The sequence below is a fragment of the Salarias fasciatus genome, chromosome 5, assembly GCF_902148845.1.
Source record: "Salarias fasciatus chromosome 5, fSalaFa1.1, whole genome shotgun sequence".
Lineage (NCBI taxonomy): Eukaryota > Metazoa > Chordata > Actinopteri > Blenniiformes > Blenniidae > Salarias > Salarias fasciatus.
The window spans coordinates 7238103-7252659 of NC_043749.1; the positions used below are offsets into that span (position 1 = coordinate 7238103).

Below are 14557 nucleotides of genomic sequence, written 5' to 3' on the forward strand. Positions count from 1 at the left end.
ATTAATTGCCATCATTAGCAGAAAATGGTACAAAGGAAAACATTTCAAGTATTCGGAGTTCAGATTCATCTTGTAGTTGATAATCTAAGCCTATTTTAAATTGTTAAATTGTTCAAGAAGGTTAAAACTGCTAACAGGCGTTTTTTGAATTTAAAATGTGTTAAACTTATTAAAAATATTTACACAGCTTACCTATGATTTATACCCAATCCAAACAAAAGGAAATGAACACCAAAACACTCATTTATTTGCACTTATTGCTCTTTTTTTTATTTTATCTATGTGGTGTTTTTTCAAACTGAAATTTGCCATGGCAGCATGTGTGAACATGAGAATATAGCAGGTACTATCAAGAGAAATGTTTCAGAGGCTATTTTTATATCATTTTCTCTTTCATTGAAACAGATGGTGGGGTATGACTTTGTGCTGTATGGAGTGAGCTTGTTCTGCCATTTTGTACATTTTACCATGAATTCCATTTAAATGAAATGTGTCAACATAGCTTATTCCAGAAAAACAAGCACATTTAAACTTGACAATAGAGAAGTTCGATTTTAAGACAGTTTGAGTCAAACTGCTTTCATTTTGTGTAATGATTGATCTTCATTCACCTCAGAGCCAATCCCAGCTGTGGATGCAAGGTTGTGAAAACAAAATGCATGTTTTGGGACGAAGGGAAGAGTCTAGGAAAACCTTCGCTTTCAAATTCCTCAGAGAATTCAGCCTCAAACTGAGAATAATGTCATCACAATTGTTCAAACCTGAAAATTCTAATTATTTTCTATTCATTACACATAAATCAATTTTAACTTGAACTTTTAAAGTTAATTTCAGACGCACGACTGTTGTAATATTTTATTTACGTACGGAAATACCCCGCAGATAAACAAAAAAACTGTCGAGCCCGTCTCCGGAAAGTAGTTGTGGAAGTGTCAGTGAACGTCTCACATGTATTTCGCCCGCGTGCCTGTGCAACAACTGGACGGCGCGTTTGAGCGTCGGCGCTCATTAACGGGCGTGAAACATCTGGGAGGGGCGTGTGTCCGTGCCGCGGTGTAAAGCGAGGGTTTTCATCCGGTGCAGGGGGGGGGGGAGAAGCTTTTCCTCTCGGGCGGACGGAGCGGCTCTGCTGAGATGCGCAGCGCGGCTCCGACGCAGCAGCAGCAGCAGCAGCAGCAGCAGCAGCGGGGGTCGCGGAGCTGCGCGTGAATTACAATCGGGATACGGAGCCACCATGAGCGCGGCGGCGGCGGCGGCGGCGGCGGCGGGGCTGTTTGCGTGGCTTCCAGATCACCGCACGTTCTGTTAATTGAAGCCTCCGCTCGGCTTTGGTTTCGCTACAGAGGAGCGCGGAGACCTCGGAAGGCATCGGTCATGCTCTCTGGTAAGAAGAGGAGGAGGAGGAGGAGGAGGAAGAGGGGGTTCTGCTCCAAGATGTCCTTTCTATCCTAACTGGGCGTACAAATGAATACATTCTTAGATTGAAAGGGAAAAAAATAGCGTCTTGGCCTGCACGTGAGTCCACGAGCTGTTGATAATCAAGAGAAGCGCGATCACGGTAACGGACGGCTTCATCATCGTGACACACCTGCGATTTGTTGTAGCTTTTGGTTAATGAATGTTGTTTTTTTTTCCCGTCTGCGTCCACCATGCAGATGCGGGCTGGCTGCAGCAGCAGCAGCAGCCCCCACGAGCCGGCGGGCTCGGCGTGGGAACACATGCTTTATGCTTTCCACGCTGGGGCGAAATAACACGTCTGCACAGCCAATGCAATGACAGCCGACGCGTCTCGCTGGTTTGTGCGTGCACGGGGATCACAATGCCCGCTGCAAAAAAAAAAAAAAAAAAGGCAGGATTGTCACGATTGCAAGCATATTTGGAGATTTAGAAGATCCGTGTGGGAACACACAACTTCCCCCTGTTGCTGCTGCTGCTGCATTGGGCAGAAGGTCCTGCCACTGCCGGCTGTCTGGGGCCTGTTTGGCTCCTCTGGTCTCATCGAGGGGATTCCGTGCAGCAGCCGCGTTAAAGCCCTGTTATTAAAAGATTCCTGAGCAGGAATGTCTGTCAGGATGTGAGGATGCTTATTCACAAAGGGCATCGCATGTGCCCCAAGGTGTTTCACTTCTTCTTCTTCCCTGGATTTTTATTCCCAGCAAGAACTGATAGAGCATTAGTCTGCCCTGATGTCTCACAGCAAGATGATACATGTTTCCATTCTAGTGAGGAGTTTGCATGTTCTCCCTGGCAGCTCAAGTCGCATGTTATGTTGAAGTGATTCTCCGGCGGTCATGTGATGGGAATGCTCTTGTGCGTATAGCTGAAACACATTCACACTTGTTAACAACACGGCCGTGACTACGAAGACATAAAGCGCAGTAAGGACCTGAAATATTAATAGCTGTGGGAGCGAGAGATCTCTGGAGCTCCTCTCTGGAGCTCCGTTTTGTATTTGACTGGAAACTCGTCCAGGGTGTGCTCGGCCTTTGCTCCCTCTCAGTGGGGACCCCAGCCTGGAAAACGTGTGTGTGAGGGGGTCGAGGGATGGATGACTGTATCGCCAGCGGGGTTTTGTTTTCGGCGCTTTGTTTCAGGGGAAAGTAGAGGATCATCCAGGCTCGGTTACATCTCGATCAGGAGGATCCGGACACATGCTGATGTTTGTTTTTGTAGCCTTGAAGAAGTCTGGTGTTCTACTTTTTTTTTTTTTCTTTTTTTTTTTCTTTTTTTTTAGGAAAACAAAAGGTTTTCCTAGTCTGGAATCAGATCTTGACCTACATTCGTGCAAAGACAAAAGTTTTTTTTTGCACCGTCAAGGTGACATGAATTGACACAATTTGAACACACAGCAGTAAGTGACTCGCAGGTTTAGTGTCGAGTGTGAAACGTCACACACTCACCCCCCCCCTAGATCTCAGTTTGGTCCTCTTCAGTAAACCATTTGGGTGGATTTACAATGGACGTGTGCTTCAAGCCGGGTCCAAACTGCCTTGTAGCTCGGTGTGCGAGCCCGGAGAATCAAATCCCACGGCGTATCCAACTGGCAGCGGGAGCAGAGAGATTTCACCTACATTTCTTCAAAAAAAAACACAGAAGAAAATGATCAAGCTGCTACAGTGTAGTAATAGATGTACCCGCATGGCGGTGGGCGCCCTTCATAAGCTCCAATGAAACAAAAGCCTTGTACTGTTTCCAACGTCAACAAAGCGGATTACAGTCGGCGCAGAGCATGAAAACTACTTTGGAAATACATACAGAAATCCCTCCAGGTGTTACAGAGCAGAGGGAAAATGTATGTATAGGAATAATCTCCTCGGACATTAGAAGCACATTCCTTTCTTTATTACTCCCCTCAGCACTCCTCCCCTCCGGTGCCTTCACCCCAGCTTAGCGGGATCCAGGTGGACAGGAATCAGTTTGGCTTTGTTTCGTTTGTGGTGTTAAAACGCGCAGAGGTGAGCCGTCAAGGCCGGGGAGGTGAAACGGTGGAGCGGCACGGCGAGGCTAAGCTGCCCTGCTGTGAGCTGATAAGTGAGGTCTGGATCTGGATATGGAGAGCAAAAGAAGAAGGGGTGGGGGTGGGGGCAGAGGAGGGTCACCTCCCAGCGTTGAATCCAAATGGGATAAATGTGTAGACTTTTGAATGACGTCTTTTTTTGTCAAGTTTCTTCCAGCATATTCTGTCTGGGATTCAACATGCTGATAAAGGCTGCGCTCAGACATGAGCACAGCGGAGTTCAGAGGTCAGACATGTCGAAGTGTCCTCTTCATGGCGCGTCCCTGGAGCCGGCCTTGTAGGACTCGGGACGTTTTTACCGCACAAGTCTGCAGACGTCCTACTTTCTCCCCGGGAGCGGCCGTTTGACCCTCCCCGCTCGCCAGACAGGAGGTGCGCGGTCGTAACCGCGCTCTGGTCACCATGTGTAGGCTGACAACGGCAACAGCTGTGTCAACACCAACAGTCAACATGAGGGCGGCCCGTCTCACCTGTCCGTAACGGGCTGGAGGTGAGGCTTCAGCTGCTCTCCGGCGTCGCAGCTGCTCCCCTCCGAAGACGGCAACAAACACGAGGAGCGACAGATAAGAGCTTGTTGTGGAAGCTTTCGCCGGAACATTTTTAAGAGCAAGGCGGTTGTAAATCATGTATATATGCGTTATATAAATGCTGTTGACACCAGTATCCTGTTTCTGGGACTCTTGGGCCAGATAAAAGCTGACAGCAGAAAGAGTGAATCTCTTTAATAGCTGGGGGGCATTGTGTTTGTCAAGGGATGAGAGAGAGTGGATTAAGAAAAAAAAGAGGTTGCCTGTAGGAATTTAGCTTTGCTGTGAATGTTGCAAGGTAGTATGTATTGCTTTTAAGGAGAATAGAGAGCAGCGCAACTCCTTGTGTCGACACGGGAGGATAGGACCCACCTCCAGGCTGCTCGCTTTAGCCCTTCGGACTTGAATATTAAACTCCTCCCTGATTTGCATTCGTGTGATGCGAGCTGCACAGGGGCAGCTCCCTCTCATCGCACAGCTCATGTTTTAATCAGCACGGCTCCCTCAGCGCTATCTACACCACCATCCAGAGCCCCGACACACGCAAAGTCAACATGCATTTGATGGCGGTGCGGCGTTCAAGTCTCCTGTATTCGTATCTGCCCCCGATCCTTCCTTTGAACCCGCTGACTCCGTTTATCTGATTCTTCATTGTCCCTGTTCCTCCTGCAGGCTGTCTGTGAAATCCGAGACAGTCCCGGGCTGTCCTACCTTCACATCTGCACACCAGATGTTTAAGGAGTTAGCACTGTGGGATCCTCTCAGGTGTGTTATTTGTTAAAAGGCATTTTAGTTCAAGTGTGACCTGTTGCACCTGGTCTTTACTTTTCCTTTAGCTGCTGCTAGAAAGTGATCCCTACTGTGCTGCGTTTTGTTTTGGGTTGATTTCGTTCTTGCAGAGCAGCTGAAAAAAAAAAAAACGGTGAGGCTGGTGCAAAATCACAAACACCCGGTGCTGCGTGTCCGTAGCTTCAGGGCTGTTGAAGGAGAGGCTTTCCAATCAGATAAAGATGGTTGTTGAGCAGCAGACACGCACAGAAATGTTCAAACGCAGGAAGAAAAGGCCGCATTAGTCTGTCAAGTGGCCATATTATGCTACTTCTACATTTTCTCCTGTAGCTTCTCAGCTGATGAAGATGAGAGTGCAGGGCAGTGGGATAGGTTCAGGCGGTGTAGGACTTTTACGTTTTGTGAAAATGACTGGTAGTTCTGCTTCATACTTGTTGGAATAATACTTGTGTTCTGGTCATTTGACTCAGTTGATGCAGATGATGCACAGTGCTAGAAAAAAAACAAGAATGTAATGTATAGGAATCTCCATCCTTTAGGCTTCAGAGATTTTCTTTTCCATTGAGAGATGTTTTCATTAAATGCAACATAAAGTATGTGGGTTTTTGCACAGCCTTTTTTTTTCATGAAAAAATGGCACATAATTAAGATTTAGTTTTTTATTTACATTGAAAAGGCTTCAAACATTAGCAAATAATATCCAGTTTCCAAGAATTTGAGTGGCTTAAAAATGTTTTAAAAATGACTGATTATGAAAAAAGGTACTGGCAGTGTTCAACAATCACAATAATATTTTGAATTCTTTTCTTCACTGCAGATATTATTTCATCTTCTCAAAGAGACGCTGGTCACTAAAGCCAGGCCTGCGCAGCCAGGAGGATGACGTTACTGTAGGCAGGACGTCAGATGTGGTTTGAAAATCTCCTTTTTAAATTTTATTCAAAATTCCAGACAGATTTAAAATACAGAAAGATGATTATTTCGATTACATAATATTTGAAAGGAATGAAACCGCGTCCTCTGATGTGGATCTCTGAAGTCAGAGGATTGTTTTCCCAGGGATTACAGATGCATGTTAGTGAGCACCGAATTTCCAAGCAAATGTTTGTGTTGCCAGACAAAGCCGTTCTTAAGAGGCACGGCAGCCTTTTGGCTCCGGCGTTCAGCTGCCCAGCGACGGGCCAGATGAATACCAAATGTCCGTGTCCGTCTCGTCTTGACCGCCTCTCTCTGAGGGTTTGCCGCTCTGCTTCTTCATCGGAGAACAGACACAAAACCAACTTCACACTCCCAGGTGAGAACCTGCCTCAGTGTGTTAGATTAACTTGAATTTCGATGGCCACGGACACGGTTTTTGTGTGTGTGTGTGTGCGCGTGTGTGTGGGGGTGCCCATATGATGAGCTTTTGTCCGAGCGGGAGTCGTAATTCTGCCATTTGTTTGTGTGGAAGGCTCCAATTCGTCTGTCACCGGGAGGTCAAGCATGCTGAGGAGGAGGAAGAGGGGGGGCTTTCACACGTACAGGAGCAAACAGCAGTTAGTCCAGCTCCAGTGCAAACTCAGAGGAAGTATGTCAAGTATGTCTTCACAGAAAGTGAGACTCCTTCTTTACGGTGTTTGAGCTTGAATAACGGTGCGATGTGTTTCTGGACACACACACAAAAAAAAGAAGCCAAAGAAGCTGGTGGGTCGTGAGCGAAGCTTTGAGGCGGCTGCTCTGACTAAACGGTGGATAAATGTTTCCTTTTTGAAAGATGTGATGCTGGCAGGAGCAGTCTTTGGAAGGGTGTTTCTGATCGAGCCCTTGAGGCTTTTTCGTCTGGATCTGTGTGCTGAATGGAGTCGTTTCATGATTTACGCGACTGGCAGGAGGACAGCAAGATGCTGGTTTATGGCCGCGATTTGTGAGAAGCGATGAGTGAGAGGCTTCTGGCAGAAAATGACGCCGCTATTTTTAGATGTCAAGTCTCTATTGGGTTTTAGGAAAAAATGGTTTGTTTGTAATGAAGCTCCAGTATTTTGAAGGAAGTGAACATGACATACCAGAACCTGGCTACAGATATGAAAAAAAGTGTTAGACTTACAACTTTTTTTTTAATTTAATTTAATTTGTCTAAAGCAATGATTTTGATGTTTCCTTGTGAAAAGATAAACAGGTAGAGGGTCTGACAAGTAGAGGTAACTCTTTACAAAGTATATTTCTTGTTATCCTTGATATTTATGGGAGAAGAAGAAACTCTGCTGAATATTACATTTATTCCCAGGCTTTGTTATTTATTCCTCTACTTTGTTCTGCCTCTCTTCCTCTGGCACCCCTTCCTTTTTCTGCTGCTAGTTGTTGAGCTTTGGAGACATAAAACACACAGGGATTGAGTATCTCGCTCTGTATCTGACCATGAATTATTAATGTTACTTATGCTGTCTCGTTTTTTTTTTCCCCTTCTCTTTGCAAATTAATAGGTTACTAATTGGATCAAAGAGCTAATTTTAGCGTAGCACTGTGACTCTGAGACTGTGGTAAGTTAATGATCAGAATGATTATGTAAACGTACTTTGAAATGGATTAAATGCAGTGTTTTTAAAAATCAGATTTAATACTGCGTCACATCTTTGTAAAGCTCGATTGTTGCTGTTTCGATAATGGATTACTTTTGATTAGAATTCATTTCTCATCACAGTTGTTGATGTTTATTCTTTTTTAAGGATTCGGTTTTAGACACCTGAACGGAGGTGCAGCGACCCCCCCGGCGGTCCCCTGTGTCGTCTGATCCCGGACTCACCCATGAGAAACTCCTGCTGACTCCCGAGAAAAGGCAACTCGATGTTCACCTCAAGACAACACATGGCTGCAAGGTCAGAGGAGAGACAGTGCCAGAGCCTGAATGTATTCTGCTAATGCCTCTCAGCCACGGCTGACCCTGCGGTTCGTATTCACCAGGTGAGGTGGTGGGAGGGAGCGCGAGTCGTAAAGTCCCCGCAGTTACAGCACATGGAGGTCAAAGGCCATCTGATCACATCCATGGGTCTGGGGGCTCCTGGTGAGTTAATTATGACTCCTCCCGTTGTCGAGATGCAGATTTTCGTGTCAGGACAGGCCTTGACAACCAATCTATCAGCTTGGGTTTCTCAAGGGAACATCCAGCTGAAAAAACATGTGAAGGCCTTTTGTTCGCGTCCTGTCACCACAGCTGCCAGATAAGCTCATCAAAACACCCTGAGAACTGACACGCTATCAAAAACAAGGCACTGTGAAACTGCATAATCAAAGTTTTCTTCAGTCGTCTTTGTCTGAGTGCCTCACATCTGATTTTTTTTTTTTTTGTTTTTTTTCCCAAGGATTGAGCTCATGTTTTTCGTTTCTCTGCTTGTTGTGCTGCATAAGATGTTCAAGGCTGCCAGGACAGCAAGCTGCAGGCGGAAAGGGTTGCAGCTCTGCAAGAGAGGAAGCAGGCCCTGGAGGCGCTCCTCAACGCCAGGGTGGGAGAGCTCAAACAAGTGTGTCTGCAGGAAGCGGTGAGCAGCTCTCACTGCATCTCTGAAACCATCACAAGCTAAACGTACATCCGACCTGCCTGCATCCATCTCTAGTGCCTGGGACGATGCATATGTATCTTTTTGGTTGTTCAAACCACTTACATTCTGGTTGTTTCCTGAATCAATTTGATCATTTAAGACCAGATGCACCTGGCAACTTGTTGAAAATAGTTATTTTCTCACATATAACGCGTTGTATATTCATCTCTTTTGGATTGCTCCCGAGAGGCTGTCACTGCATGTTAATGAAGCCACAGGCAGCTGTGGCTGAGCTTTTCAGCGCCAGCTGTGTAACACATCCCTATATTTTTAACTGTATGCACAGTGACTCACTCCGTCTCCCCGAGTCTATTTTTGGATTCAGAACTTGTCTGTTCTTTTGTTCGCGCGGCTCACTTAAAAGTCTGAAGTGCCGCTCCTCATCAGAATTATTGTTTCTGCTTCAGAGGTGAATAGCGATAGCGGCGTTTCTTCTGGTGCATCTGCTAAAGTGTAATGAACCGTCTGAGGGACGATTGTTCAGAGAAATCCATCCATTAGGAGGAATCGTTTCATGTAACGCCTCAGACCTCACACATTCCAGAGAGTGGGACTTTAGTTACCAGAAGCTAATGAATGTCCTCTACAGGAGCTGACGGGGAAGCTGCCACGTGCGTTCCCCCTGGAGACGGGAGAGAAACCCCCACCGGTGCAGCGCAGAGCTGGCCTGGCGCCCGGCACCAAGGCAGAGGTAAGTGAACACCTTGCATATCAATTGTGTTTACGCAGCAGCTGTAACGCCGCCGCGCGGATCTTGTGTTGTGACGTGACTGTCTGTCTGTCCCCGGCCGCAGGATGAGGCTGCCCAGAGAAAGCAGATGAAAGCCATCTTCACCGGTGCCCTGCACCGACACTCGGAGTCGGACCGGAATGTTCCGAACAGCAAGAGGACGGTCCATCGGGGCTGTCATACAGGTGCACCGAACAGCCCACACCCTGAGACTTATCACACCAGCATACTCGGTTTATAAGGGGAATAAAAAAAAATGCTGTTGTATTTTAAATTCAGCAAACGTGAAGCTGTCTTTTTTTTGTTTTATATTCAATCTTTCAGAAGACACAGTCATGTCGGAGAGCACCAGCTCAATGTCAGATTCTACGTCACATGATAATGGTGAGTGTGAGTGTCAAACGTTAAGACTGCGCTTACAGGAGCGCTATAAACACGAGTTTTATTCTGCTTACAGTGAAAGGTTTAAATCATAGGTGTGTGGGGGATATTAAAACACAGTTTTTTATGTTTCCTTCTCCCAAAAGACTCGTCACCGAGTGTGGCTGCTGACCAGCGCTCTCTGTCTCAGCCCCGGCTCACCGTGGGCAGCCCGGACCACAGAATCAGCAGGAAGCTGTCTCCTGTAGAGATTTACTACGAGATGAGGACACGCCGCAACTCCGTCACGAGCTCCGTTAGGTGCTTATCTTGCGGTGACCTGCGCTCCAGGCGGCGGAGCCTGTCTGATCCGTCTGCTGACGCGCATGCTGTGTCATACATGTCTGCATATAATCATGGGATTTAAACATGAACTCTGCTGTTTTTTTTTTTTTCCCTCGTGTCACAGCCCGACTCATTCATTACCTCGAAGTGCTTCTAATGTTGAAGGCCGAAGTGTTCCAGCGACTCCTCTTCTGGCTCGGACTGCTCCAATAAGCGTACATGTCAGGTAATCTGTGAGGCCAGGCTTCTTCTTCTTGAAACGTTGCTGCTCAGTTGGTTCCTATCATAAGCCAATCTTGTGTTAATTTCTGCCGCAGGTCAGATTCTTCAAATGGAAACGGCTTGAAGCAGTGGTCCGGCAGCCTGGATGTGCCGTACATGATTCCACTTGCTCCGGAGGGTTCCTCCTCGGACCGCCGAAGCTGCCCGTACAGCTCCCGGGCCAGACGCAGCAACAGCTCCGAGGCCCTGCTGGACAGATCCAGCCTTCCGGACGAGCCCGCGCCCAGAAACGGGATGCCCCAGAGAGGGGGGCCGTACAAGAGCTCGGAAACGCTGACTGACGGGAAGCTGAGGCACATCCACCTGGGCAGCCCCGAGAGGCACGCGGACCCCTCTGTGGACCCGGTGAAAATGCGCCTGTCGATGGGCGGCAGGGCGGCCAGCGGGGGCTACAATGAGCTCCTGATGGATTATATTTGGGGGAAGCAGCAGAGGATGCAGGTGCAGCACCACTTGTACCAGTCCACAGGCAGGATCTGGCAGGACATGTCGTCTCCTCGCTCCTCCACGGCAGCCGTGCCTCCTCACTCCAACGGCTTCTCCCACTCCCAGGTGCACCTTCCCACTGCTGTACCTCCTTACAGCCCCATGGTCCTCAGAGGGTCTCAGGCCGAGCTACGCAGGGTCAAAGTAACCAGAACCAAGTCTTGTGGACCATTTATTCCTTTGCAGCAACATCCACAAGATTCAATTCTGCTGTCGGCGTACGAGTCTCCCCTTCCCGCTTCTGGCACCACCACATCCTCCATCCCCAACCTGCATCCGTACCAAACCGAGTTGTCCGGTCCCTCCTTCAGCCGCAGGCCGCCGCAGTTCTCGCTCCCCACCCCGGAAGACTCGACTCGAAGCCTCCATAAAGCCCTGGCACTGGAGGGGCTGAGGGACTGGTACTTGAGGAACGCTCTCGGCTATCCTCCCGCTGCTGCAAAGGGTCACGAGGCGGGGGTCTCCCGCCTGTCACACCCTCATCCCCTGGTGCACCAGGCTCAGTCGGTGCAAGGCGAACCGTCCAACCTCCAGCGGCCTCAGATGCCCCAATCAGCCAGCTTCCACGGTCACCCACTGCACGGAAGGTCAGTACTCTTACAACTACATATGCTGAACACTAAAGATGAACAAAAGAATTTTTACAAAGATTTCATTAAAAAACAAGTCTTGATGTATAATTAACCTCATACACACTCACACTTGATTTTCCTGATCATTGTTTTGTAACGTAACGGCATGAAGAACAAAAACAAGAACAGTTGTGAAACTGGAAACACATCTTTGCAAAAAAAAAAAAAAAAAAAATTACATATGTCATTTGTTTAAATCAATAGCTGGGCATTATTGCCAAGTGTATTAGCGAGAGCTGGCAGCAAGGCTTCTAGCAGAGGATGTGCCGTTCCTCTGTTTAGATTGCCCACGAATCCATCTGTCATCCTCTTTTACGGCCTCCGTTATTCTTTCTTTTTTTTTTTTTTTTCTTCCCACCTTGTGCTGGGTCAGCATTGTCTCCTTCTGTCGTCTGCCACGTGCCAACTTCCAGGCTGGATTACTTCCTGATCAAAAACACACACTCTCAGGCACAGCTCACTTGGTTTCCACTAACCGTCCGCCGGTGCGCGCTCTAATTCTAATTCTACAGCCCACCAAATAAAATGGACAGGAGCCATAACTGGCCTATGCTTTGTTTGCTTATTCTGAAAGGCTTCAAGTCCGACTGACGACTTCCTGTATTAACAGTGATGGATTGATTAGTTTTGCCTCTTCCACAGGTCGATGGAGTTCTCCCTCTATCAAGAGACTCCAGATCCACAGACCCAGGAGGTGACCCCAAAGGAGCCCAGTGCAGACCCAGGAACCCTGGTCTGAGGCAGCAGAACACACACACACACACACACACACACACACACACACACACACACACACACACACACACACACACACACACAGCTGCTGCATCATATGAGCAAAAAACACTGAAGCCTCACACAGACTCGCAGGAGGTACAGGCGAGCTCCCACACAAGCTGATACAATGTGACCTCAACAGCAACGCAAAACGTGGCAACCTCAGCAAAAAGAGACTGGAGTGAAATGACAAACTGTGGCTGTACAGTTTGGGAAAAAAAAAAAAAAAAAAGCCTTGGCAAGTTCCCCTTGTTATACTCGATCGTACCAGTTATGAACTTCACACCCAGTGCTTTCACGGTGACGTGCACTGGAGCCAACCTACAGAGGATCTAATACCAGTATGTTCACGCTGTTCTTCATTTATCGATACTTCCGGTCTAACACGAGCAGTACGATTCTCCCTCCTAACTCCCAAAATTTCCCCAGATATACTTTTTTACTGAATATATACAACTCTAAATTACTATTTTGTATCTTCTGAGATATAAAGAACAGTTATATTAAAGAGGTAATTTATCGTTCATTAATTGTGTGATTAAACAGAGATGTTATATGAGCTCACTTCATTTTAAAAGTATTATTACATGCCAGTGGAAGTGTTTGTAGACTATATGAAACTGAAAAAAAAAAAAAACAAAACAAATGGATTCAGCCCTCATCTGCCATTGATTTCATAGCCATTTGTATTTTTCATGTTTGATAAAATGAAATGGGCCATGAACTGTAGCATACCGGTGTAGCAGACGGGAGTGCCTAAAATGATGAAATATCAGCACTAAACCTTGGTTAGAGAACTTTAAAGTGCTAGCATTAAACCTCTGTGAACTTAACTCGAATCAAAAGCTGAAAAACGTTGAGGATGTCACAAATTTAGAGTGTTTGAAATGATGTCAGGTATGTTTTATTTTTTTTAATTGAAATTTGATTTTTAGATCGAGCTCGGTGCTGACTGGCAAATGTAGCTTTCTCTGTTTTGACCTGGACAGAATAATAAGATCCGTGGAGAGACCTGCTGTTTGACACTTGACTGTATGACCGCGAGTTATTGTACCAATTCAGTTTTTTCCTGCTCGTCGCTGTGACAGATTTGAGAGTCATACAGAGCACTTTACGAACATCTTAAGCCTTAATTCCCTCTAAAGTTGTCACCGCTCAGTTGCAAGGTTCAGACAGGGTTCATAATGGGACAAAATAAGAAAAAGTGACTTCTGTCAGCATCGACGTGTGAAGGTCTACCTAGGATGTATATATAAGCGTAAAATTGTACTGATGAGTTTCAAGCTAATGTTTTCTTCCCGTACTAACAATGTAATCTTTTGACTAACTACACGAGACGTATGTAATCAGATTAACCCCGTCCCGCCCCCTAGTGAGCACTATTCAATTGGTTCAGAGCGTGCGGTGGAAGGTGTGGACAGAACAGGGCTGCTGCAGTGCTGAATGACGGTGTGAGCAGGTCTCGCACCCGGGAATCCGTTTATGATATAATTCATGCTGGCTGGTATATCTGCAGTGATTTCATGTCATTTCTTTGGAGTATTTCTTTTCTACTTTTTTAAAGATCTAGATTTGTATGTTTTGCTGGTCTTTTACATTGTGTCATCGTCATCAGCATTCTGCAAGGTAAACTTCAGAAAATTAAAAAAGAAATGAAACCTTTAATGAAAGTGGAAAATATTTGTGTTGGTGTGACAGCGCAACACATTCTCTCGTGTGTCATTTTTAGAGAACTGTTTTGTCTTCTTAGATACTTGATTCTTGGCCATCTCGGGACTCATTTGAATGTAATCGCGTGCGTCATAAGTGATACTGTTCTGTTATGCGGTTCCAAACTGTAGCACACTGTGCGATGTTATCTGGTTTCTTCTGCTGTCCGATGTGTTCATTGTCGTCAGTTTCCAGCTTCACCGAGCTCCTTTCAGCTCGTTGAAACCTGAAATCAAAGACCAAACTGCTGTGCACTGGGGGTCACAAAGGTATTTTTCATATGCTGTACTCTGTAAGTTCAAAGTAAATGATATAAATTTAGCTCTAAAGCAAATGTATTCAAACTATATTATATTTATGAACCTATAACATTTTGTAGCTATCTACTGTAGCTCTTTCTCATCAGTGCGAGAACTGGTAATGCGTGTTAAAACCATTACATCCAGCCATGTGATGTGTTGATATTTGATTCCTCTTTTTTAAGATATTTAAGTACAGCTGTTTTCTCCTTTTAGGCAGGACTGTAAGACTGAATAGACCTGCTCTCTGCTGTATGTATGAGATTGTGCATTCATTCTACTAAATAAAGTGTCATGTTAAAATCAGCACAAAAGATGTCCGATGCGTTTGTTGAAGTAGAGAAATACAGCAAATTCTAGAGAATATTATTTTAAATTGTTTTGCTGTGCATAAGGGGATTGGATGCCTTTCTTTTGCTTGTTTGTGACTGTGTCAGCTCGTCATTTGACCAGTGTACCCTGCATTTCACTAGTAAAAGCCCCAGCACCCCTGAGTCATTCTGTTAGCATGGACTCCTATAACCTCCTGCA

The 14557-nt window shown here is 46.2% G+C and overlaps 1 protein-coding gene across 1 annotated transcript; it reads left to right on the plus strand.

The window, feature by feature from the left end:
• The first annotated feature begins 1269 nt into the window (after nt 1–1269).
• ccdc120b (coiled-coil domain containing 120b) lies at nt 1270–14332 on the plus strand. The gene is made up of 11 exons (XM_030091891.1): nt 1270–1384; nt 7536–7685; nt 7771–7870; nt 8215–8345; nt 8995–9096; nt 9200–9320; nt 9460–9519; nt 9663–9816; nt 9965–10066; nt 10158–11195; nt 11883–14332. The coding sequence occupies exons 3-11, from the start codon at nt 7822–7824 to the stop codon at nt 11977–11979; spliced, it is 1854 nt and encodes a 617-aa protein (XP_029947751.1). The 5' UTR covers nt 1270–1384; nt 7536–7685; nt 7771–7821; the 3' UTR covers nt 11980–14332.
• The last annotated feature ends 225 nt before the right edge of the window (nt 14333–14557 follow it).